Genomic DNA, 26,225 nt, shown 5'->3' with positions numbered 1-26,225 from the left:
GCTGGCGGTGTGGGGCGCTCGATCGCTTCCTCGCCCGCCCCGCGGAGATTTTTAGCAGACACAATTTGAATTTTGGTGAGTCGTTAAGAAAGAAAAAAAAAAGCAAAGGGGAGGGGAAAAAAAAAAAAAAACAACCCTGCCCCTGGGCCCATTTGACAAATGAGGAGACGCGGCTTCAGCATCAGCGGCTTGAGCCTCGGTGTGAGTCTAAATCTCTCCCTCTCTCTCTTTTTCTCTCTCTCCCCTCCCTCTCTGTCGCCCTTAGCTCCATTCTCCCCCCACCCCCACGGCCCCCGGCCACTACTCAGCATCTCCCGGAGGGCCTCCGCCCCCTCTACCTTCAATAGAAGTTGCCTTTGCTGGTTTTCCCATCTTCGCGGGGGCGGGGGGCCAGGAGACACCCTCCACTTTGCGGGGCCTCAGAAAGCAGGCCCAACAACCAGACAGGAAAAAAAAAAAAAAAAAAAACCAGCTACAGCCACGAAAGGAACAAAATAGTTGCCCGGCCCTCTCAAGTGTCTTAGTTGGAGGCAAGAGATGAACGCCGCCGGGATCTAGCACAACCTACGGGAAGGAACGCAAGGGAGGAGGGACGGACCGACGCGCGGGGTGCGGCGGGGGGGAGGGAGAGAGAGGGAGAGAGAGAGAGAGAGAGAAGGGAGACAGGCGCCGGGTTTTGACTTAGATAATCAGCAAAATTAAAAAAAAAAAATTTTGTAGCGGCCAGGCAAAGAGCAGCGGCGATTGCATGCGAGCGTGCCCACTCGTGCTCGGCGGGCGCCAGTATGCAGCATCCTCTGACGGGGGCCACCTGCGTGGCGCTCCCCAACGTGGGCATGTGTCCCCAGCTCTCGTGTGCCTTGACTTTTATGTACTTACAGCAGGTAAGGCGCGCGTTTCTTCCCTCGGTGGCTGCTTCCCTGGGGCTCGGCGGCGGCGGCGGCCTGGGTACCCGAGTCGTTGGGAAGCGCTCTGGTACCTTGGATGGGTTTGGGGAACGGGGAATGCTTGCGTGTGGACCGGAGGGGTGGGAATCGGAGCCCCTAGTTCTCCGTGGAGCCCGGACACCCCGCGCCTGGCTGTGTTTGCTGCTTTCTGGGTACTTTGAACGCCTGATTCTGAACCTGGGTATCGGGAGTTTAAAATTGCAAACTTTTTTTTTTTTTAATCACTCGCATTCTTTCTCGTGTCCGTGCGTCCAGTGGCGATATGAGCCTAAGACCTCTTTGATGCTAAGAGTTTGGGTCTTTGCGGAGGCATTTGGGTGTCTGGAGTTTTCATTCAGCCGCTTTAATAAGGAGTGCAAAAAACATATATGTCGGTGGGTAGGTGCTGAGTATTTTTGTTTCCTTAAGTTTGTCTGGGTTGTGCTATGTTCCGCCCGCGGGGGACCCAAGCCTTCGGCTTTCTGGAGCGTGTCAGCCCCCGGAACCTGCGTGTAAACTCACAGGGGATGCTGTGATGAAGGCTAGTGGTTTAGGATGCAGTCTTTGTTGGCATGGAAAAAGGCTCCCCCCGCCCCCCACGCTCCCTTAACGGTCTTGTTGATGAGTTCTGCGTTTTATTTTCCATTCTGTGTCTATTTCAGAATCTTTCACTCTCTTGTCTTTCTCTGGGTGTTTCCCTCTGACCTTCTTTTCCCCCCCTTTTTTCACTAGTAGGGTGACCGCTTAACTTGGTTCCAAGGTTTGGGAAACAGGCTCAGTATTGCCTTGTGGGGTGAGTAGCCCAGCTCTGTCTCACTGGACAGGGCTTGTGGATGTGAACTGGCAGAGTTGAAGAAATCCTTTTCCCTTCCTAGGATCACGGATCCTGCTCTAGGAAGAGTTAACCTGCTTGGAGTCTTTTAATCTGTTTTTCCACTGACTCCCTTCAAGAGTCTCATGTGTTAAATGTGTGTGGTTGTGGTTGACTAAACTTCCTTTACAAGTGTTCCAAGGGGCCTCGTGCTCCAAAGACCCTGCGTATTCATAAAATGTCAAGATTCTGCTTTGAACATCTGGGTAATTTGTCATCAAGTTGGTTGCCTCCAGAAAAAAATATTTCTTGGTCGCGTTTTCTCTTTCATGTCTTTTGGAGAACAACCTTTTTTTATTTTTCTCGTTGTTTTACTATCTTAGGGCCAAACTGGTTTATCCTTTTAAATAGTGTTTTATCCCGTTTGTCATTAAGTAAGTTGTGCCAGGAAACATTTCCCAAGAGGTTATTGGTAACATATGATGTGATTCATCTGCTTCTACCATTTCTGTGCCTTTGCTGTGAGTGTGTGTGTGTGTGTGTGTGTGTGTTGGGTGTGTGTGTTTTATACCAGTTACCCACCAGAAGAGTCTCCTAAGGAGCTTTCTACAAATGCTAAACCTCAGCTGAATTTAATCAAATTATTAATATGAGCTGATCTCTTGCCTACCGTACTCACTTCTTTCCTGTTGTTTATTAATCAATTTGAGAAGCATTACCTAGCAAGTAAAATACTACAAAGTGTTCAGTGTGCTCACGGTTTCTTTATGCATGTTTCTTTTTTGTTTTTAAGAATAAATTCATGTTTCTTCCTTCTGATTGTTAAATGGCTTTGCTTTGGGGGGCACAACTTAGGAAAGAAGACAGTGACTTTGAATGAGAGGTTATTCTTGCCTTGAAAAGGACAAGTTATCTAGGAGGAAGGCAGGGGTTTTTAACATCAGTCAGGCAGTGTCTATGGAGGAGGGGGAGAAACATTCCTGCTCTAGAAAAGGGTGGTTCAAGGGGGATCTTGGCAGCCATCACACATGTTTAGAAGTGACCGAATCAGCATTGTGGTTCCATATGGCAGTAGATGAAGGTGGGCTTTGACACGCACCGTGGAAGGCACCCTCTTGCCAATCTCTGACAGGGCTTATAATGCTTTCTATGAAAGCCCTGATAAGGTGATGCCGACATGCATCGGAATGCGGTGTGTGTATCTGTGTGTGTGTCTGTGTGTGTGCATTTTTCCTGAGTTTCATTTCATGCCTGAAGTATGGTCAGGCAGACATGTATTTTTGCCTGTCAGGTTGAGAACCAGGTTTTCCAGCCATACATTCCACCTCGCTAAAGGCTCCCTCTCAGGGTGGGAGAGCTTTATCTTCAGGTCACCTCTCCTCACCACAGCTGGCGTGATAGTCTGTGGACACGTCTCCTGTCATTGCTTTTATTTAGCAGTCCGGACAGTTGGCTGATGAAGGGTGTGAAAGAGTTCACGTCAGTCTCCACGAACCACTTACTGTCACCATCTATACATCTCCTATTGTACGACTCTACAGTGTTTTCTATCTGCTATTAATCTATAACTATCACTGTATCTCTATTTAATTTTGATGACCGGAGGGCTAAATCTGTATTTTCAAAGCTGATCAGATGGCTGGATGGGGCCATATTGATGATAAAGGACACTTTCATTGGAGACATTTTTCTTTTATTATTATTTAGAAATAAACATATTTCAGGAGTCTTGATCATTCAGATCACCAGTTACATAAGACCATAATTAAAACACGACTCTTATTTTGGAAGCATTATCATTCTGTTTTCTAAAGGCACACACTCTAATTAGGGGCCCCTGAGTCCTCCTTAAAATACATTTTCCTGGAATGAAGCTTCTGATGGTGCTTATTTCTCATCCAGTATTGAAGGAAAATGACTTCGTCATCCGTTTTCTTTGCCTTAGCCTTGACATCTCACCTCTCTTCCTAAACCCTCCCAGATTTGTTCCTAAGACAACTCATAAAAGCAAAAATCAATCTGGATACCTCAGCATCGTGTTTAGCCTGAATGACCAAGTGAAAACGACATAACCATTTTGCCACAAAAAAACAAAAAAGAAAACAAACTTGTTTATTCAGGCCAAAGAAGAGGCAACTGTGGTGTCGAAATTATTTGACTTATTCCATTTCATTGATTGCTATTCCCCAGTGACTCTGCTTTAGGTGGGTATTTTCCTACAGTTACAATTTGTTTCTTTTTTCCTTTTTCTCCTCTCTTTTCACATTAGAGATGTTACTACGGTTGGGATCATGTCAAGTGGTCCTTTGGCATCTAGATCTCGAGGCCAATGATGTCATCACATACAGATGTACCCACATCTGTATTCCTCTAGGGTGGAGCGGCGATCTTGGGGCCCTGGACCATTTTTAAGGTGGAAGGGACAGGCGAGCTTTGTAACAGTTCTGGGTTTGGTCTTGCCCTCTAGGGCAAGTTTCTGTTTCAGCCTCCATTCTTGACACACTGCAGCATCTTTATCTGGTGTCTTCATTGATGGTGAATCTACTTCTCCCAAGTGAACTTCAAACTCACACCTCCCCAGTACAGAATCTGCCCAGCTTTCCAAAGCAGGTAGCCATTTCAACAGTCTGACTTGGAGGGAAAATTCTGAATACAGATTCAGAATTTTCAGGGGCTTACTACAAGCCAGGTCAAAAGAGAATAGGTAGTGTTTTTCGCAGAGAAATAGAAAACAACCACACACACACACACACACACACATTCGTCATAACAACAACAAAAAAAAAAAAAACACCAAGAGATGCTTGATGTCTATCCTAAAGTCACACAGGGTGTGCGCCAAAGAGCATTGCATGGTTAGGTATGGTAAGCGTATGGACAGAATGGACAAGGGCTGTTGCCTGACTCACACTGCATGCCACACTTCCCCTAGAGCTGTTTTACACTCAGTACTAACTCTCTGGGAGAGGATCAGTAGCATATTAACTTCATTTTCCCCACTTCCTAAACCCCCATCAGTGTCTCCCAGTCCTGTTCTAAGAAAGCTTCTCATCTGTCAGATCCTTTTCACTGAGAACCTTTTTATCAGCTTCAATGTGAAAACAAGTCAAATGCTTAAATTCTACATTAAAAGGGGGGCGGGGGGGGGTCCCCTGCAGTGGACGGTGCCACTGTCAATATCCGATCGGTCATTTTTCCCCACTTAATGATGATCCATGTGGTTTGTTTTAAATAGTGAAGTGGTTTGTACAAAGGGTAATTCCTGGTAAATGAAGTCATTGCTCACCATGGACACCTTCAGATCGAAAGCGATTGAACTGAAACCTGCATATCAACCCTTTTCTGTCTTTAATTAGAAAGCGGATCTCAGCTCCGAGTCGCCAGGAAGATGGCTCTTACACCAAGGCAGTGGGGACGGGGTGGGGGGTGGGGGGCGCTCACCCCCATGCACCTGCTGCGGTTATAAATTTGGGACACGCTAGGGAGGCCGTAACAATGATGGTGTGCAGAGAAGTTCAATTCTCATTCTAGTTACTTACCTTGTGCTGCTTCGTCTGATGATTTATAGAGGACCAAATGGCATTTTATCACCTTCTTTCTTCTCGGCTTAATCCCGTGTTGATTTATTAGATCGTGCTGTGGATCGGGGGGAGTCAATAGTGTCAATAATGCAGAAAAGAATTAGGATAGATTATCTTCATGTCTGAATTGTTTAAGGAATTTAAGTGGCTGGAATGAGCTTCTGCCCAAGCCTGGGTGGCTCTCTGATAGAACCGAGGACCTCGTGTCTCTTTGTAGAGAGACCGTGTGTCATAAACTGGCTAATTAACCAATTTTCCTAGTTTCTCCGATTTTTCCAATGAAGGGGGAAAGACATGAAGTACTGGGCTCTTGTCTGCCATATAAAAGACCCATATCTCAGGTGGGCCGAGGCTCACCCTCTGTTTTCCTCCTTTTTTAGGGATCTGTGGTGAAGCAGGGTGGGGAAGCACTACAGGGTTCCTTGGGCCATGTCAGCCTGGAGAATATTTCATCCAGCATTCACTCCTGAAAACCGTAAGCGTCCGTCAGTCCAGAGACCCGAGTCCTGCGCCGTTCGGCAGCTCTGTCTGCCATGTCGTGGCGGTTCCCCGTGTCAGAACAGACACCCGGCGGCTTCTGCCTTTACCCGAGTCCAGAAAGCCCATCCTATTAACACTCACGCCATCTGTTTTCCTTGCAGCCGGCCCTTGAGTAATTGTCCAGTAACTGATGGACGGAGGGTAGACAATCTTTTTTTTAAGGTTTTCTGATTCATTTAACCAGGCTCTCTGCCCCCAAGAGAAAACGTAATGCTTGTTTATTCATATTTGGCCGGATGAAAACAGTGTCGTTTGTCAGGCAAATAATAGTCTTCTGGAAGAGAAATTGCTGCCTTGTAAACAAAATCAGGTTGGTTCGTCGGCGCGACACGCAGAGGAGGTTGTCCTGTGAATGAGCAGAGATGACAAAGTGTGGGCGTAATCGCCCCTTCTGTAGAGACCTTTTTGATGGACGGGGAGAGGTGTCCCAGTGTGCTGTTTAATTCATTGAAGAAAGGCAAAGAAAATTCCATTCATCAGTAAAGTTATCCTCTTCCCTGTGCGCTGCCCCACGAGAACTTGGCAGGGCTGGGCGTTTCCTCTGGGACTATCTACCTGATGTGGCTGGCCTGGCCTGGCCCTGTCCAGAGGGGCTGCGTCAGGTGGGGTGAGCTCTCAGACACAATAGCTCAGGAGGGCTTTTGCCTCGGCCCTTCAACCACGCTGAGTGCAGGCGAGCTGGGGGCAACAAGCAGACCTCCTGTAGGAAGAAACTCCTAGAGAAGGGTTTTTCCAAAGGACCCTCAGTTCCATTCTCGAGCCTGTTATAGGCTTGGGAAAGTGCTTCTGTGGTTAAAACTTTCTGGTTCCTGAAACAGCTTGGGGAAAAAAGGGTTTCATTGCTGTTTCTGCTCTTCCTGGCATACTGTGGCCCTGACTGATGGATCTCGGCTGGAAAAGGGCAAAAGATGATGATGTTCTGTTATTGCCCGGGACCCTACTTCTGAGTGCTCTCTTGTTAATTTACTTTTAATATTTGTTAAAGTAAATATCGTGTTAGTTTTACTCGTAATATTTGTTAAGCATCAGATGGTTTAGAAGGAGTTTTGCTCGGCTTGTCCTGACCTGTTAGACTGCACGCAAGATGGTGGCAGAGATGCCTCCATTTCTGTTCTCTTCTACCTACCATGCCTAGAAGAAAGTCTGAGACATAGTAGTTGTCCAACTAAAATAAAATGTGCAATGGATGAATGAGTGAATGCATTTGAACCTGAGAAGCGAGAGGAGGAATGTATTTATAAGCCAGAGGAGGCAGTGACTGTCCATGCTTTTTACACGTGTGTAAATCATGATTTACACATGATTTACACACATTTACATGTGTGTAAATCCAATCATCCAATCTTTCATCTGTCCACGCAAAACATGGTTTCCAAGCATCAAGGATGATACCGCGCAATGGTTAGGGAAGATCTCCGCCACCCTGGAGCTGACATTCTAGTAAAAGAGTAGATGGTGCAGAAGTAAGTGGATCAAGAGGTGTTTTCAGATCATGGAGAGTGCTGTGCAGGAAATAAACGGGGTGATGGGTGAGGATCAGCAGCAGTTATTGGTTGTTGGGCTTTAGCTGATGGCTGGGTCAGTGTGAATCCCAGGAGGAAAGTGATGATTTTCCTGACCTGAGGATAAGGGATTTGGGGATGTGTGAGTTGTTGAGAAAGGTGTTTCAGGAATGAATGGAGAAGAGCAAGTCCACCTGCCTTGTCTGCAAAAGAGGATGTAAGCGACTGAGGGAGACAGTAAGTGGTGGAATTGGGTCAGCTGCCAGTGCGGTGGTCTCTGTGGATAGCAGGCGGCTTCTGTTACCCTCTGGAAAGTGTTAGTTGCTCCATCATGTCCAACTCTGTGCGACCCCATGGACGGTAGCCCTCCAGGTCCTCTGTCCATGGGATTTCCCTTCAAGAACACTGGGTTGCTGTTTCCTTCTCCATTCGATCTTCCCAACCCAGAGATCAAAACTGGGTTTCTTGTGTCTCCTGCATTGGCAAGAGGATTCTTTACCAATGGCACCACCGCCTGGGAAGCCTGTATGTAAAAGATGTGTGTGTGTGTGTGTGTGTGTGTGTGTGTGTGTGTGTATGAGTGTGTGTGTGTATGAGTGTGTGTGTGTATGAGTGTGTGTGTGTGTATGAGTGTGTGTGTGTGTGTGTGTATGAGTGTGTGTGTGTTAGTCCCTTCAGTTGTGTCTGACTCTTTGCGACCCCACGGACTGTAGCCCGCCAGGCTCCTCTGTCCAAGGAATTCTGTAGGCAAGAATACTGGAGTGGGTTGCCATTCCCTTCTCTAGGGGATCTTCCTGACTTGGGGATCAAACCCAGGTCTCTTGTACTGCAGGCAGATTCTTTACCATGTGAGCCATCAGGGAAGCCTGTTACCCTCTTGGGCCACATTGAAAAAAGGAGAAAAGACAGAAATGAGTGTCCAGTGAACAATCAAGACAAAACCACTCCTGAGTTGTTCTGTGGGACCCTTGGAGACAGGTTTTGCGATTGCAAGTGGAGAGAGGTTTTTGACGGAAGCCCTAAGTAAGACATTCGTTGTGGAGCTCCAAGAGTCTTGCTGGTGTCTTCTGTCAAGACCCTATCATGGTACTTAGACAGTGAGTGGCCTTGTTACATCAAAAACAATGAATGTGGCCCAGAGTTTCTCAAATGTTATTCAAGCATCCCTTTCCTAATTTTTGCCAATTCACTCATCAACAACAGTTGATATCTACTTAGTATTCACTTATGTGTTGAACTTCAAAGTAGACTGTCTAAACCCCAAATAAACACACTAATAAATGAATCAAGACATCCCATCATATTACAGCTGTGATAGTATTTTTCCCAATAGACATTGAAATACTTGTACATTGAAGTATCTGTTTATTCACATGTTCATTCATTCAGTCTTTGAGCTCCTGTTAGGGGCCAGCTGATCTCGATTGTTTCTAGAACAAAAAAGCCCCCCCACCACAACCCCATCCTCACAGAGGGTTCATTCAGTTGTCCATCCCGGTGCCATCTTGTGAACTATTCATGCAGTGCCACGCTTTGCTTAACACTGTCTTGGTCCATTGGCTTTCCTAGGAATCCCCTTCCATGCCTGGCCTGGAATGGCTCATTCCTCCCGACCCAATTTGCGAAAAGCAAAATTCTAGTTTTCTCTGCGTCACCTCTTGTCCTCTTTGCCAGAGCAGTAGTCAAGAGTCCACAGTAGAAGAAATATATAGTCATATATTTAGCATCTCTATGCTATCCTGGGTGCTCAGTCGTGTCTGACTCTTGCGACCCTATGTATTGTAGCATGCCAGGCTCCTCTGCCCATGGGGTTTCCTAGGCAAGCATACTGGAGTGGGTTGTCACTTCCTTCTCAGGGGATCTTCCCAACCCAGGGATCAAACCCAATTCTCTTGTATCTCCTGCATTAGCAAGTGGATTCTTTACCACTGCACCCCCTGGGAAGCCCATATTTAATGTCTGTAGCCATATATTTAACACTGGGGGCTTTGAGTTGGTGGGACTGGGCAGAATGTGGAGCTTGGGCCTCTGACACTCTAACTGGTGAGGAAAAGCCTCCCCCTCTTTTCATCCTGTTCTTTATGTTGTGGTTAAACACACATAGAATCAAAATTAGGAACTGGAGCCAGAGTTTAAAAAAAAAAAAAGGCATTCAGAAGGTGAGTATGTGTTCCTAGGGAGGTAATGACTTTTTCCTTTTTTTTTTACCTTTGCAGCCGTGGAACAAAGTACAGGCAGCCATAGGATTTCGGAGCCTCAGATTTCCCAGCCCTGATGAGTAAATGCACAAAAGTTTCAGTCGTAATGAGCATTTTCTTTTTTGGCATCTGATGTTTGCCCAGGACTCACCTCGAGGACTAGATGCTCCTTATCGAAAACAGCAGTGAATACCCCAGCTGTTCCTTTAGATGGTTCTGCTTTCTCTAGGCATGGGGCGAGCTCTGCCCTTAGGCAGGAGTGAGAGGCGAGAGGTACCCCCTCCCCAACGGATGGGTCCTTCTCCCACACAGTGAACAACATCTGGGTCCAAAGAAGCAGAAGGAATGATGGGGTGGACACGTCGCAGTCTCCAAGTGCCCATCTCAAGATCCTTCCAAAATTCAGTTGAGGAACCGACATTATTTTAGAACCAGTTGGTGTCAGCTCTTTTGCAAAGCCTACTTTGAAAGAACTGGTGTCTCCGGAGCTGTATGTAGGACAGAAGTGGTGAGCGGAAGGCTTATCCCAGCTCTGTTACTCAATTAGCTGATCCAACTGGATCGAGCAAGTTGCTTAACGTGATTCAGGGGCTTTAATTGCCTTCTGTGAAAAAAAAATAGGGGTAAGAATAACTATTTCATACTGCTCTTTGCAAGATTAAATCGAATCCTTAGCACAGCATCTGGGACAGGGTGAGCGGCCAATGGCTGTTTATTAAAAAGTGAATGAAAGAATGAATGAATACCTGTGTTAAAAGAAGTAGCATCTGTTTATCCAACATCATTTTTTGTTTTCCATTTCTCCCACGTCAACATGATACATGCCCCAGTGGCTTGACAAGGACGCACACGAGGCATGTAGGGAGTAGGGGTCCCTCTCGGGTCCCTTGGTTCCTCCTACCTGTCCTGGCTTTCTTCCACTTTTTTCTCCCGACCCCTGGAAGTCCTGCTGGTGGTACCGCCTTGTAAAGTGGCTGCACAACTCAATTAATGCTCTGTGACAGGAGGAGGGGAATTAAACATCGTCTTGCTCCTGTCGGTAGCAAAGCTATTTACTTTCAAAAACTGACAGAATCGCACTGCAGGGGCTTCACTTATTTCTATTCAGAATGTCCTTGTTCTGGATGCAGGAAACCTGAGCCACTCTTTCAAGTTAATTCCCATAAGCTTCCCTTGGGTGGGAGCTGGCTAAAGTGAAGATGGTCCCTGGGAGAGTCCAGGGAGTCCCTCCGGGGCTTGGTGATGGCCGGGTCCTTGACTGATGCCTGGGCAAATGTCCCAGTCTGGGGATGGACGGTCCAGCTGACATGTGCATTTTTAGATCCTGGATCTGTCCTGCCAGAGGGCATATGTGTCATCGTGTCCTCTTTGCTGTTGTTCAGTTGCTAAGTCTTGCCCGACTCTTTGTGACCCTGTAGACGGCAACACACCAGCTTCCCTGTCCTCCCCTGTCTCCTGGAGTTTGCTCACACTCGTGTCCATTGAGTCAGTGATGCTGTCTTGACTATCTGAGGATAGATATCCAACTATCTCATCCTCTGTCACCCTCTTCTCCTCCTGCCTTCGATCTTTTCCAACATCAGGGTCTTCTCTAATGAGTTAACTCTTCGCATCAGGTGGCCAGAGGATCGGAGCTTCAGCTTCAGCATCAGTCCTTCCAATGAATATCCAGGGTTGATTTCCTTTACGATTGGCTGGTTTGATCTCCTTGCAGTCCAAGGGACTCTAAGAGCCTTCTCCAACACAATTTGAAAGTATAAATTCTGTAGCGCTCAGCTTTCTTTATGATCCCACTCTCATATCCATACATGATTACTGGAAAAATCATAGCTTTGACTGTACGGACCTTTGTTGGCAAAGTGATGTCTCTGTTTTAATATGCTGTCTAGGTTTGTCATAGGTTTTCTTCCAAGGAGCAAGTGTCTTTTAATTTTGTGATTGCAGTCAATGTCCACAGTGATTTTGGAGCTGAAGAAAAGAAAATCTGTTACTGTTTCCACTTTTTCCCCGTCTATTTGCCATGAAGTGATGGGACTGGATGCCATGATCTTAGTTTTCTGAATGCTGTTTTAAGCCAGCTTTTTCACTCTCCTCTTTCACCCTCATCAAGAGGCTCTTTAGTTCCTCTTCACTTTCTGCCATTAGAGTCGTATTATCTGCATATCTGATGTTGTTGATATTTCTCCCGGCAGTCTTAATTCCAGCCTGTGATTCACACAACCCAGCATTTCGCATGATGTACTCTGCATATAAGTTAAATAAACAAGGTGTCTATACACAGTCTTGTCTTACTCCTTTCCCAATTTTGGACCAGTCAGTTGTTCCATGTCAGGTTGTAATTGTTGCTTCTTGACCTTCTCAGGAGATAGGTAAGGTAGTCTGGTATTCCCATCTCTTGCAGAGTTTTTCAGTTTTTCGTGATACAAATAGTAAAAGGCTTTAGTGTAGTCAGTGAAGCAGAAGTGATGTTTTTTCTGGAATCCCTTGCTTTTTCTATGATCCAGCGGATGTTGGCAATTTGATATCTGTTTCCTCTGCCTTTTCTAAATCCAGCTTGTACATCTGGAAGTTCTCTGTTCACATACTTTGAAGCCTAGCTTGAAGGATATTGAGCATAACCTTGGTAGCATGTGAAATGAGTGCAGTTGTACTATAGTTTGAGCATTCTTTGGCATTGCCTTTCTTTGGAATTGGAATGAAAACTGACCTTTTCCAGTCCTGTGGCCCCTGCTGAGTTTTCCAAATTTGCTGACATATTAAGTGCCACACTTTAACAGCATTATCTTTTAGGATTTTAAGTAGCTCAGCTGGAATTCCATCACCTCCACTAGTTTTGTTCATAGTAATGCTTCCTAAGGCCCACTTGACTTTGCACTTCAGGATGTCTGGCTTTAGGTGAGTGACCACACCATCGTGGTTATCCAGTCATTAAGACCATTTTTTCTTTTACAGTTCTTCTTCTGTGTATTCTTGCCACATCTTCTTAATCTCTTTGGCTTCTGTTAGGTCCCTACTGTTTCTGTCCTTTATCATGCCCATCTTTGCATGAAATGTTCCCTTGCTTTCTCCAGTTTCCTTAAACAGATGTCTAGTCTTTCCCGTTGTGTGTCCTGTTTGTTCTGAAGCAAAGGACAGAGCTTAGGGGTTCCCAGCCTCACATCCCTCTCATCTGAACCACTCCTGGAATTTCTGGAAATGCAAAAGCACCTCGTGTAAAAGCCTGGGCTTTGGGTTTATCGATCGTCTCCACTTAAACCCTCTGACAGGTTCTCTCATCCAAATAATCTGTGTAAAGCTTTTTTGCTTCCTCCCTTCTGCCTCACCATCCCCCCTCCCAAAGCCCCAAGTGTTAGCAATGAACAGCCAAGTGGAAAAGTCCTTCTCTTCAGGGTGCGATGGCACAACCTTCCACTAGGGGTCTCCGTTTAGAACACAGTACTCAGGATTCTTGAGAACTCTTTTTTTCTTTTTTCAGTCTCCTTTCAGTTCCATTCAAAGAGTGAGACTCCCCTAAAAGCTGGAGATGCGGCTTGTTAGGTCTTGTGGATAAGCAGAGCATCCAGCCGGTTTCAAGGCAGAGGATGATGAAAAAATGATAAAAAATAATGAAATAGTAACTTTTCTGTGCTTTATGACAAGCACGTGAAACTAAGCCCTTTTACATGGATTATGTCTTTTAATCCCCCACAAAAGGCCTCCAGGGGAATTGATAGGAATATGAAATATTTTTTCTTTCTTTTTTTATTTTTAAGATGGGAGGCGTAGATGAAAGGTTGTGTGTGTGTGTATATGTGTGTGTGTGTGTGTGCTGAAGAGCCCATACTTAAAACCAGACTGGCTCTCTCCAGGGGCTTGCCAGGTTGTTCAGAAGGTAAAGAATCTGCCCGCAGTGTGGGAGACCCGGGTTCGATCTCTGGGTCGGAAAGATCCCCTGGAGGAGGGCATGGCAACCCACTCGAGTATTCTTGCCCAGAGAATCCCATGGACAGAGGAGCCTGGAAGGCTACAGTCCATAGGGTGCAAAGAGTCGGACAGGACTGAGTAACTAAGGCACGTGCCACACACACACACACACACACACACAGACACAGACACACACACACACACACAGACTGTCTCACACACGTCTCCCTCCAGAACCAGGCTTCTGAGCTCTGGGGTTTGTGCTGTCTCCTTGACCGCCCACTTGCCCTGCAGGGCACTGGTCCCCCCGATACACCTCCACTTCAGTTAGGCCATCCCTCTGCACCTAACCACACCCTTGTTTCTTTTTCCTTTTCAAGGCAAAACATGTCAAAAAGGCAAAGAGTCCAGAGATGTCTCGACTTGGAAGCTTTTTGCCATTTTAAGTCATTCTGATGATTGTTGAAACAATGACAGCACACGTGGAGGCTGTCACCCAGGGGTGGGGGCTGAGCTGGGGAGCCGGTGAGCCGGCGGGAGAGAGCTGATGGCGAGCGCTGGGAGAAGAGTGGCCTGCCTGTCTCTACTGCCAGTTCCGATCCCCAGATCCCCCCTGTGCTGAGCAGCTCTCCAACCAGGAGATGCAGTCACTGCCCGGCACCGTATTAATGATTTATACACCCCAAGCCACTGCTTTTGTTCACGTGCGGGGCCGGTCTTGTTAATAAAGGAATTTCTGGAGGTGGGATCTGGGCTCACCAGGCTGTTTTCCTCAATGCAGTGGAGACTGCTTCATCAATCAGAAGAATTTAGTGCTTTACAACCTTCCTGAGCTTCTGCCTGTGTGTGTGTGTGTGTGTGTGTGTGTGTGTAGTGGATGTAATCAAGTCCACCTCGGGGCATCTCCACTGCCTTCCTAGGAAGAATGAATGAAGGAGGGGGTGCCATCTAAGGTGTTTCTGGGTTGATTCGTTTGTTTCGCAGTGGTGTCAGGGTCCTATTTGTTTACCATTTGGCGTTTGAGCTTTATGGTGTTGTCTGTGAAAATGGGCTGACACCGTTTTATTAGCATAAAGAGATGCAGGCCACACTAGAACCACCTGCTTCCTTCATGCCCTCAAAGATGACAGGCCAGGGAGATGGCGAGTGTGCTAAAGACAGAATCCTCCTTCACTACAAGTCAACAGGACAACCTGTGTTCTTTAAACAATGGGATTTTTGAGGCTTTACTTTTTTTTTCTTAAATTATTCACAGAAAAAGGACTTGGCTTCATTTTAAAGCTGAGGGAAGATATTTATTTTCTGAATTGAGAATTCTGGATCTTGGAAACTTTCTCCTCTCTAGTGAGCCACAAAAAGCGAATTTTAATCCCTCCTTTGTGTGTGTGTGTGTTTGTTCCTAATTAAAGGGGGAAAATGGTATAGTCACATGGTGTATTTACCACCGTCCATTCCTTTTTCAAGGCATCCATAGAGAAAAGTCCTGAATTTCTGGGGGGAAGGGGTAGAGGGGATATTGCATGTATGTTCTCTTCATTGTATCATTCATTTCATTTTGCATGTGGTTTTATTTCTTCCCCTATAGAACTGATTGATAACAACTAACAGAGATCTGAGTAGGAGTTTGAGGGGAAAACAGAATACTAAGAAAATTAGGATCATACTTTACATATGCTATCCAACAGGCTTCTTTTTACCATAAGATGAAAGTTTGATTTTATAGAAATGCACCTGACTTTAAAAAAACAACAAAGAAAAAAAAAACAACAAAGAGATGTAAGGATTTTAGGAAATAAACATGTCAGTTTAGTAGATTCCCTAAATAATGCATGAAAGATTGAACGCAGAGACAAATGAATAAAGCTGCAACCAACCCCCACTCAAACCGGGGCTTTAATTTCTTTTAGAGATGGGAACGTTTTGGCTAACTGGTTCTTTTTCACATTGAGGCTTATGAGAAAATGAGAAAACGTTTTTTGAAACTGTCCAGGGTCTTAGTCAGCAGTCATGAAATGGACACGAATATTCAATTGCAAAGACTACCTTTCCCATTCTCATCTTCTTGAGAAGTGGAGAACAGAGAGTACATATTTACATAAGTAAATAAAGGACGGTACAGCCGTTTGCCATCACAGGAAATATGATACAGCGTTTGCACTAAGCAAGCAGGTGTCCAGCACACACAGCTTCCATTCATATTGTACTGATTTTTGTGTTTGTGTTTGCCCTCCGTTCTCTGCATTCGTGAGTGTCTCATTGTCTTTAATTATGTCTACGAGGCACAAGACAGGAGTCAACATCTGCTCCATTGTTTACCCGGTTTACATATAGCTTTGATGGGTTATTAAACAATCTATTTTTCAAACCAAAAACAGAGGCACCAGCCGAACCCGTATTATGGCATTTTGTAAAGACCCATTATGCAATTAGCACTTGGGATTTGTGCAAAGCTGGTGATTCACCCAAATAAACAGCCCTTTATTCTGATAGCTTTTCTTGGCTTTGTGGAAATGTCCAATCCCACCCCCCACCTCCAAGTCAAATCACATTTCCTCCTTAATCGTGTAGCATGCCAAGAAGATGATATAAAAGAGATGTGTTCATATAAGAGATGGATCCTTCATTTTTAAAATCAGAAAAAGAACAACTCTCCAAAATAATGCTGTCTTTAATTCAAGCCAGCAATTACTATATTACATAAGACAACTCTTGCCTGACACGTGAGACAGACTTATCAAAGTTTATCCCAGACTCTCGGAGAAGACTGGCCATTTGTAGACTGTTCCTCACACTTCATGATCTATTGCGGAGACTCACCGAGTCATCTACAAGAAAGCGTGTGTCACCCATAATGACTGGCTCAGACCTCATTCTCTCACTTAAGTAATTGGTTAATAATTAATTCAATTGCTCACTCATTCAACAAATGTTTACATAGCCTCTGCGCTGCCTCAGAAATGAGGTCAGTCCCTAAAGAGACACAGGAAGGAACAACCCACGTCATTTTTTCCTTCATGGAGCTCACAGTGTGTTGAGGTTAGCGATCACTGTATACATCGGTATCGCAAGTTTTGGGGTCTGAAAGAAGGGTCACAGAAAACAAAAAGGGCTGGATTCAAAGGTGAAGAGTGTTCCTTCTAAGGAAGCTGCATTCAGGCTGAGACCAAGTAGGAAGTGGACAGAGAGGTGCGTGGGGAGACCATGCACACAGAGTGTGTGTGTCCCGAGCTGGGTGATCTCAGGGGACGCCGAGGAAGGCCAGGGAGCCTGCAGGACAATGAGTTAGGGCAGAAGAGACAGACAGGGGCCAGAAGCCACAGGGGTTTAGAAGCATCCATGTGGGGGTGGATTTTAATCCAAGAGAAATACAAAGAAAAAATAAAAAAGACGAACGCAGAGGGTCTTTTTTAAAAATGTACTTTTAATTGGAGGATAATAGCTTTACAATGTTTTGTTGGTTTCTGCCTGACAACAACATGAATCAGCCATAAATGGGTACATATCCCCTTTCTCTTGAGCTTTCCACCCACCCCTCTAGGTCATCACAGGGCACTAGGCTGAGCTCCCTTGCGCTAGCTTCCCGCTAGCTACCTGTTTTACATATGGTAATGGATATGTTTCAGTGCTACTGTCTGAATTTGTCTCACCCTCTCCTTCCCCACAAAGGGTCTTTAAGCAGGGGGCAAGTATGATTGAATTTAGCCTTTAAAAAGACCAGTTGGGCTGTTCTGTGGAGTCAAGACTAGCAGGGGAGGAGATTGAAAGCAGAGGCTCAGGTGGGAAGCTGCTGCAATAATTCAGACGCAAGATGACGGTCCCTGGGAGTTGATACAAGAGATGGACAGGAGGGAAAAGTTTGAAAAATAAGCCTGATATTCCTTGTGACATTCTCCACCCCCTGCTGCAAGTATTCAGCCAAAGGCGAGCATGTGTAATATCCTGCAGGGCGGGGCATCTGAGAGCTGGGGGAGGATGGTAATGTCTCAAGAGGCACCGCCCTTGAATACAGGGGGCTTCACCGAAGAGAGTTACAAGCCAGTTCCAGCCTGTGCTCCCTGGAGTCTACTTGGCCAGGGCTCTGAGTCTCAGCGGCTGGGCCCACACCTGGTTTGGTAGCAGTTACCACACAGAATGGCACCCACATTGACAGTGTGACCTCTCCCCTCTTAGCAGCAGACTTCTGAAATAACTGAGTGAGGAGTAGAGAGCTAGTTGGATGAAATGTCCCAGGAGCAATGCCTCTGTCCCCCACGTCTGGTCAGGGGAGCTCGGGAGTTACGTGCATTCCTGTTGGTGTCCGGCAGAAGTGGCTCTGGATCTTTAAACCATTATGAATCTTACGGGCCTCTGACCAGCTAAGTGGGCATGTCTCTTAACCTCTCTGGAGCTTCGTTTCTACATTTGTGAAATAGAGGTATTAGCAGGGCCAGTAACGTGGGGTTGTCATGATCACGGCCTGAGGTGATCTGTACAGCACCCACAACAGCCCCTGGCAAATGAGAGCTCAGGAATGATTTTACCGGTGGCGGTGGTGGTGATGGTGCTGGTGGTGGAGATGCTGGTCCTGATGGTGGTGATGGAGGTGGTGATGGTGGTGGAGATGCTGGTCCTGATGGTGGCGATGGAGGTGGTGATGGTGGTGGTGGTCCTAATGCTGGTCGTGATAGTGGTGAGGGTGGTGATGGTGCTGGTGGTGCTGGTTCTGATGCTGGTAGTGATAGCAGGGGAGGAACTGATGGCGATGGTGGTGTAGTGGGGCGAGTGTGATGCTCTGAGTGATGATGGTGGTCGTGTTGATGGTGGTGAAGGTGCTGGTGGTGGTGATGGTGGTGACAATAGGGATGGCAAGGATGCTGATTTTGGTGATGGTGGTGATGCTGATGAGAACGCAGTCTAGTAGAACAGTTGCACAGGTCCAAATCTGCCCCTTGCCATCACGTATGCCCACTAGCAAGTTGCCTTTCTTTGTTTTAGTTTTCTCATCTATAAAACGGGGATGATGATATGCGCTGTGGTCACTGCAATGACAAAAGGAATTTATATTTGTTAAAAAAAGTGCAGCATTTATTCTAATAAACATTATCTTCAATGAGCATAGAGTGTTTGAGAACAAGCTGGCCCCGAGTATAGCCTTAAAAAAAAAATGGTACCCAGGGGCTTCTTTATTCCTGATTTTGCTTTTCATTGTGAGCAGGAAGGCCATCTTCCCCTTTTCTTTACTGTGAGACCCTCCCCGACTGCTCTCCATGTGTTCTGAGTATAGCAGGTGTGTGGTGAGCTGGGATTCTGGCGGAGTGCAACATGAAAAAGACTCCCAGTAATTATAAAAATAACAACGAGGGCTGCTTAGCATGGTAGGCAGATGAGCACACCGCTAGCCAGAATGATAAATAGCGCCTGCAAAAGTTAGGTCTCAGAGGGAGTGTGGGAACATATGGGGATAAACCACAGCAAAAGTTGGGCATCCTTGGTAAGTTTCAAGCGGTTTAACGAAGGCCACTCCAGTGCCAAGCTTCCTTTTCTTTTTTTCTTTTTTTTTTTAATCCTAATTTTAAATCTTTCCGTTCCCTTTTGTCCCTTTGTTCTATTTCGGTCCTAAAAGAAGTATTCAGCTTTGAGGTCAGCCATGGAGTCTCCAAGGAAGTGAGGTCTGGGTTGTAACCCTAACACAGCCGTCCACCCTGAAATCTGCGAATTTCCACCCCGAGCTCTATCCAATATTGTTGGGGGGCGATGCGAACGAACACAGTAATTATGTTATGGAATGCCAACTTGTTGAGTTCAGATCTGTGATAGGTGGGTGTGCATAAAAATACGCTCCTCAAAACGACCCAGCCCAGTGAGTTTTATTTGGAGAAGGGGCAAACAGCACTCTCTGCCAAACATTATTTAGAAAGAAGATGTGGACGGTGGTGGGTTGATGTCAGGTTGCTGTTTTTGGGTCCTGGTCTGAATATAGCTTGATCTGTGTTGTCATGGCTCTGCAGCAGTGGGATTTCTCTGGAAGGAAATATTTCAGTTCTTGTTTGCCATTCATGCAGGTTTTCCTAGGGCTCACTTACAGGAGATTTCAGCATGGAGACAAGGTTTATGATGTAGGTACGAGGTGGTTCAGTGGTAAAGAATCCTCTTGCCAATGCAGGAGACGCAGGTTCAGTCCCTGGGTCAGGAAGATCCTCTGGAGGAGGAAACAGCAACCCACTTGAATATTCTTGTCTGGGAAATTCCGTGGACACAGGAGCCTGGTGGACTGAGGTCCATGTGGTTGCAAAGAGTCAGACACGACTGAGCACGCATTCATGCATGCATGCACACCTGAGAGCTGGTGTTGGCTCCTTCATAGATTTCCAGGATGCCTTATTTAGCAAATACATCAGCATCCTCAGGAATGGAAAGTGAGAAGAGGACTCAAACAGACCTGATTTTGACTACGGCCCTCCCATTCAACTTAGCCATGAATGATTTGAGCTTTCTGAATGATACTTCCTCATCTGTATAATGGGGCTAATACAGGCACCAAAATCAGAGACTTGTTAAAAGATTGAATCAGTTAAAGTTTCTAAAGTGCTTAGAAGGGTGTTTGGCACTTGAAAGTTCTATAAAATGCTTGCTGATACAGATAAGCAAAAAGTATCTCGTATGACTTTTTTTTTTCTAATTTTATTTTATTTTTAAACTTTACATAATTGTATTAGTTTTGCCAAACATCAAAATGAATCCGCCACAGGTATACACGTGTTCCCCATCCCGAACCCCCCCTCCCTCCTCCCTCCCCATACCATCCCTCTGGGCCGTCCCAGTGCACCAGCCCCAAGCATCCAGCATCGTGCATCGAACCTGGACTGGCAACTCGTTTCCTACATGATATTTTACATGTTTCAATGCCATTCTCCCAAATCTTCCCACCCTCTCTCTCTCCCACAGAGTCCATAAGACTGTTCTATACATCAGTGTCTCTTTTGCTGTCTCGTACACCGGGTTATTGTTACCATCTTTCTAAATTCCATATATATGCGTTAGTATACTGTATTTATGTTTTTCCTTCTGGCTTACTTCACTCTGTATAATAGGCTCCAGTTTCATCCACCTCATTAGAACTGATTCAAATGTATTCTTTTTAATGGCTGAGTAATACTCCATTATTTTTTAAAAGCATGCATGTATGTATATCTGCTCTTCCCATGGTTACTCTTGAATTAACCCAGAATCTGTTAGTTGCAAGGGACAGAAAACTAACTCAGGAACTAGCTTAAGCAATATGGGGTTTTGTTTATTCATGGAGCTGGGATGTTTGGGGTCATCCAGCGAGAAGTGAGCAGTCCCTTAAATGCTGGCCTTTGTATAAATGGAGATGATCAGGCTACCATGTAACCAACCACCATGAATCAGCCCCACACTCACAAAACTGGACTCGAGCCCAAGGAATTTTTCAAGTGCATTGCTACGTTATTTAGAGCACTGCCCACAACAACCTTGTAAGGAGAGTATTATAACCTCCAAATTTATAAGTGAATTATTTGACATTCAGCAACTCACCCAGGTCAACAGAGCCAGGAATAGTTAGAGCCAGATTCTGAACCTAAGCTCAGTAGGGGCTTGATATCTGAGTTCTTAGCCAGTATGGTACATATTATAATAAAAAGAAAATTCTGTTTTGTATTAGTCAGTTGGAGACCTGCAGAAATATATTTTCCAAAAATGTGTCTTTGGAAGATACACAGGGGGCTGCCTGAGGCTGGGACCACACCCACATGTTCTGTGATCCTGGGCAAGTTGCTTAACTTTTCTGTGCCTCAGTTTCCCTGTCAGTCGTACAGTGATAGTAGGAGCAACACTTGCCTTTCAGAGTTGTTGTAAAAATTATACGAGTTAATCTAATTTGGAAAGTTACATGTACACCAGTGTTCATAGCAGCGCTATTCACAATAGCCAAGACGTGGAAACAGTGTAAACACCCATCAGCAGGTGAATGGATAAAGAAGATATGGTATATATACGTACACATGATGGAGCACTACTCAGCCATAAAGATGAGTGTGAGATTGCCATTTATAGCAACATGGATCAACCTGGAGATTATTATACGAAGTGACATAAGTCACTTATTTCACTCAGGCAAATATTATATCATGCATATGTGGAATATAAAAAAAAATAATACAAGTCAACTTATTCACAAAATAGACTCACAAAGAAAACGAACTTATGGTTACCAAAGGCGGAAGGGGAGGGGAACGGACAGCATGGGATTGATGGATACACACTGCTATGTATAAAATAGATAGAATATTCCTACTGGGTAGCACAGAAAACTACAGTCAATATCTTGTAATAACCTATAATGGATCTGAAGCTGTACACCTGAAACTAACACAATATTATAAATCAAGTGAAAGAAAGTGTTAGGTGCTTAATCATGTCCCACTCTTTGAGACCCCATGGACTGTAGCCCACCAGGCTCCTCTGTCCATGGGATTTGCCAGAAAAGAATGTTGGAGTGGGTTGCCATTTCTTTCTCCAGGAGATCTTCCCGACCCAGAGATCGAATCCATGTATCCTGCATTGCAGGCAGATTCTTTACCATCCAAAAAAAGAGAGGTTACACAAGTGAGTACATAAAGGGGTTAGAAGGTGCCTGGCAAATAGTAAATGATATATATGGTTTGTTCCCAAAATATTTAAAAATAGATGGTAATGTCGAGTCAGAAAGGAAATGAGGTCACTCCGGGTGGTTCCTCTTTTGATGTCCCCAGTGTGCCCCAGAAGGGCACTGCTAATCCGGGAAGCTGAGAAGCCCACCTGTCAGAGGCTCTCTCTTGCCACCAGCTGCCAGGCCGTGACATCGCGGAGAAACCATCTGCAGTGGTCAGCACCTTGGCTCCGACTTTCAGATGCTCAGCTGCATGGCTTGGTCTTGGGTCCCTCCTCTCTCTTGGCTGCAAGAACCAGACTGCGTAGTCTCTGAAAACACAAATGTGCATGTCTTGTCTCCATTCTCCCCCAGCGCTTGGCGATGGGTTTGGTGGGTGACATTCTGTGCCTAATACACACTCTTTGGTGTTTGTTTGTTTTAATTTCTGCTCTGAGTCTTAGTTGCAGCACGCTGGATCTTTTGTTGTTGTGTGTTGCCTAAAGTGAGGACTCAGTAGTTGTGGTGTGCGGGCTCAGTTGCCCTTCGGCATGTGACACCTTAGTTCCCCGACCTGGGATTAAACCAGTGTCCGCTTCGTTAGAAGGCAGATTCTCAACCACTGAACCATCAGGAAGTCCCCTACTCTTTGGTTTGATAGCGTCTGTTTCTTGGCCTGAAATGGGAAGTGAAAGCTTCTGCTTGGAGAAGGCAGACCTTGTCTTAAGACGATTGTTCATTGTCAGACAAAAGGGCTAAGGGTGTATGTTCGAATTTCTTAGTGTCTGCCTAGATTTGGGGCTTCCCGAATGACCCAGGGGTAAAGAATCCACCTACCAAGCAGGAGACGCAGGAGACATGGGTTCAGTCCCTGAGTTGGGAAGATCTCTGGAGAAGGAAATGGCAACCCCCTCCAGTATTCTTGCCTGGAAGATCCCATGGACAGGGGAGCCTGGTGGGCTACAGTCCATGGGGTCGCAAAGAGTCAGACACGCCTGAGCACACATACTCCTTGATTGTACAATATGCAGTGTCTTAGCATCTCTCCACATTGTTCGATTTTCTTGGCCTTCTTGAAACTCTCACTCCTGCTGAACTGTGATGAGAGTTCTTTCAGTACATCCACAGGGCTGGGCAACGTGCTTCCAGGCAAGATCACCTGATCTGTCACTGGGAGCCTGACTAAAGGGATTCTGACTCTCCATGCTTTTCCTTCTGAAAGGCACAGCACATATTGGCCGCATACATCAAAATCTGATGGATGTTCAGAGGCCCCACAGGGGTCCACAGATGGATGTCAGAGGACCCACCAGCTCCCTGCCATGATACGGAACATTTTGTGAGTTATGTGCAGTTTTCTGGGATGAGGACAAAATTCTCAGAGTGGTCCATGCATCAAAAATAAGTGAAGAACCATCTCTTCACCTCGAGAAGAGGCATTTATAGAAGAAAGAGCCAAGGACAAGATGGCCCGAGGAGATAAGGAGCGCTGGAGGTTGAGATGGTGACACGGGGTCATCTCTTTAGGGCTTTTTCTCTTGGATCACTCTGTCATCTTGTTTTTCTTTTCTTCCCGTGGTTACTCTTGGCTGGTGTTCCCATGTATCAGCCCATTTCTACTGCCTTAGACCTCCTCTTCCTCAAGAGGTATTTTTTTGCTTCCTGATGACTCAGTGGGGTGGAGTGGGAGGGGCCGGAGGCCAGCCCTTCTCCAAGCCTTCAAGTCTTGTCGATCTGTCTTTCCGGGCTATGGTTTTGTCTGGCTTTGCTTTAATGGCAATTAGGGTACTTGAGAATGAGTGAGAGATTGAGGGCAAAGGAGATGAGGGGTCTACTCGGCTTGAATTTAGTCCAGGCCAGCATTTCTTAGAATGTGTCCATGACTGTTGCAGGCACAAAAGGGTTTCTCTTAGGTTTTACGCACTAGGACTTCTGGCCTGTTGTACAGGTCTGCATTTAGTAGCTCTGTTTTCTTGGCCAATTTACTTCCCCTCTCAGTGGCTCTGTGTTCTTGTCTCTGATGCAATAAATGTAACAGAATCTCCTTCATAGGGATTTAGAGGGGATCACCTGAGATAACACATCTGTTGAAATTAGTACAGGACAGGGCCTGGCACAAAATAAGCACTGAATTCACAGCAACTGTGATAATGATGATGATGGTGGTGGTGGTGATGGTCACAAAGATTCTGATGAAAGTGAAGAAATAGGAGGAGGAGAATTGGGAGAAACAGTAAAGAACTTTGCCCAGGGACTGACATAATTATTTACTCTCAATAACCAGATATTCATATAGATAGCAAGATGGATGGATGGATGGATAGATGATTGGATGGATAGATGGATAGATGCATGGATGGATGGATGGATGGATGAATGGATGGATGAGTGGGTATGGATGGATGGATGGATAGGTGGGTGGATAGATGGATGGATGGATGGATGGATACCTGATTGGATGGATAGATGGATGGATGGATGAGTGGGTGTGGATGGATGGATGGATAGGTGGGTGGATGGATGGATGGCCAGTCAGTCATCAAACAAGTTTGGGAATGTCTGCATCAAACATGGTCAAACAGGTCTCTATTTTTCTTCCTTTACAGGACTTCTCGGGTGCTGTACTAGGCTATGCACCATGAACCCCCAGTGGGAGAGAGAACAAGCTGAATCTCTCCTACTTTTCTAGCCTCAGGGTTCTTTTTACAAATGAAGCATCTCACGAGGCATCTTTGATGCTGAGTTCACTTTGGTAGAGGCCAGTGCAGATGTAGTCTCTCGGGGGAAAAGGATGCCTGGAGTTCAGGTTGTTCAGCCTGTTCCCAGGGAGGACAAAGCATGCATGGGGTCAGGACAGAAAGACCAGTTCTGAGTCCTGGGGCCTCAGGCTATTTGGAGTGGACTCTGTACCTGGCTCCCGCAGGGCCCTGCAGTGCATGCATGTGTGCGCGCACACACACACACACAAACACACACAACCGAAGATGCTGGGAAGGCAGGAAGCACAATCTAGCCGAGCGGCTGATTATTCATTCCCCTATCCCCGAGAGACCCCAGGGAGTATTTGTTTGCGGAGAACAAGGTCAATACGTTCTCAAACCCAGTTGTCATTCATCCCCAGACAGGTCAGGGGTTGGTTCCTGAAGCATTGTTGATCTCAGCAGAGATGGTGTGCGAGGTTGATATTCTTAGATTTGCTCATTCAGCCGGTCAGTCTGGCTTTCAGAGGAGAATCAGGTCAAGAAGTGCTTAATGATCCGAGAGGAGGCGCTGCCTCCACCACTGGGGGCTGGGGTTTCTAATGCTGATCAGCAGCTTCCTCACTCATAAGACCTACTGGAATTTTCTTTGTGTGTGTTCATAACCAATTTTATTGAGGGGGTGTGTGATGTTACTGGGTGGGGGTGACCCAGTGTCCTGGATTTTTTGCGTTATTCTTGTTTCAGAGGCACTTCCTCATCCCCATAAATCCCCAGGTGAATTTGAAATTTTCGTATTTTGTTTTCCAAACTGGTATTCCATGGACAGTAGCAATGCCCACATATTCATTAGACTCTGTCTTAATTTTTTGGTTTAGAGCCTGGAAGAAGAAGGTAAGTTCTTCCAACAGAAATGCACCTCCCTGCTGGCATCTGTAAAAACTATCTGACCAGTTCGCATTTGAAGGGAGGGAGGGTTTTGATACTCCTGGTTTGTGTTAGTCGCTCAGTCGTGTCTGACTCTGTGCGACCCCATGGACTATAACCCGCCAGACTCCTCTCTGTCCATGGGATTCTCCAGGCAAGAAGACTGGAGTGGGTTGCATTTCCCTTCTCCAGGGGAATCTTCCCGACCCAGGGATCGAACCTGGGTGTTGTACTGGTTTGATCTTTGCAACTAGATGCTGCTAATGCCTCATTCCTATGACAACTGTGCACCCACTATCAGCTCTGAGCCAGGGCCTCAGCTAACCGTGTCTGTATGTGACTCTTTTTTGAGTCTCTCGACACCCCGTGAGGTGTGGTTGCTCATCGTATTCTTGTTTTGTTGTTGTTGTTCAGTCACTAAGTCGTGTCTGGCTCTTTGTGACCCCATGGTTTGCAGCAGGCCAGGCTTCCCTGTCCCGCACCATCTTCTGGAGTTTGTCCAAGTTCAT

At 45.9% G+C, this 26,225-nt stretch overlaps 1 protein-coding gene across 6 annotated transcripts in view; it reads left to right on the top strand.

Annotated features, from left to right (window-relative positions):
* The first annotated feature begins 770 nt into the window (after positions 1–770).
* RBFOX1 (RNA binding fox-1 homolog 1) overlaps positions 771–26,225 on the top strand; it is a 442,476-nt gene continuing 417,021 nt past the window's right edge. For all 6 annotated transcript variants that reach the window (XR_011462653.1, XM_070362796.1, XM_070362800.1 and 3 more), the window contains exon 1: positions 771–884. Coding sequence is in view for 5 of the 6 variants with exons in the window: in XM_070362796.1 (XP_070218897.1) it covers positions 786–884 (99 nt within the window). In the remaining variant the exon portion in view is untranslated. The remainder of the gene's footprint in view (positions 885–26,225) is intronic.

The sequence above is a fragment of the Bos mutus genome, chromosome 25 (assembly GCF_027580195.1).
Source record: "Bos mutus isolate GX-2022 chromosome 25, NWIPB_WYAK_1.1, whole genome shotgun sequence".
In the NCBI taxonomy this organism is placed as follows: Eukaryota; Metazoa; Chordata; class Mammalia; order Artiodactyla; family Bovidae; genus Bos; species Bos mutus.
This window is presented reverse-complemented; position numbering and strand designations above follow the sequence as displayed.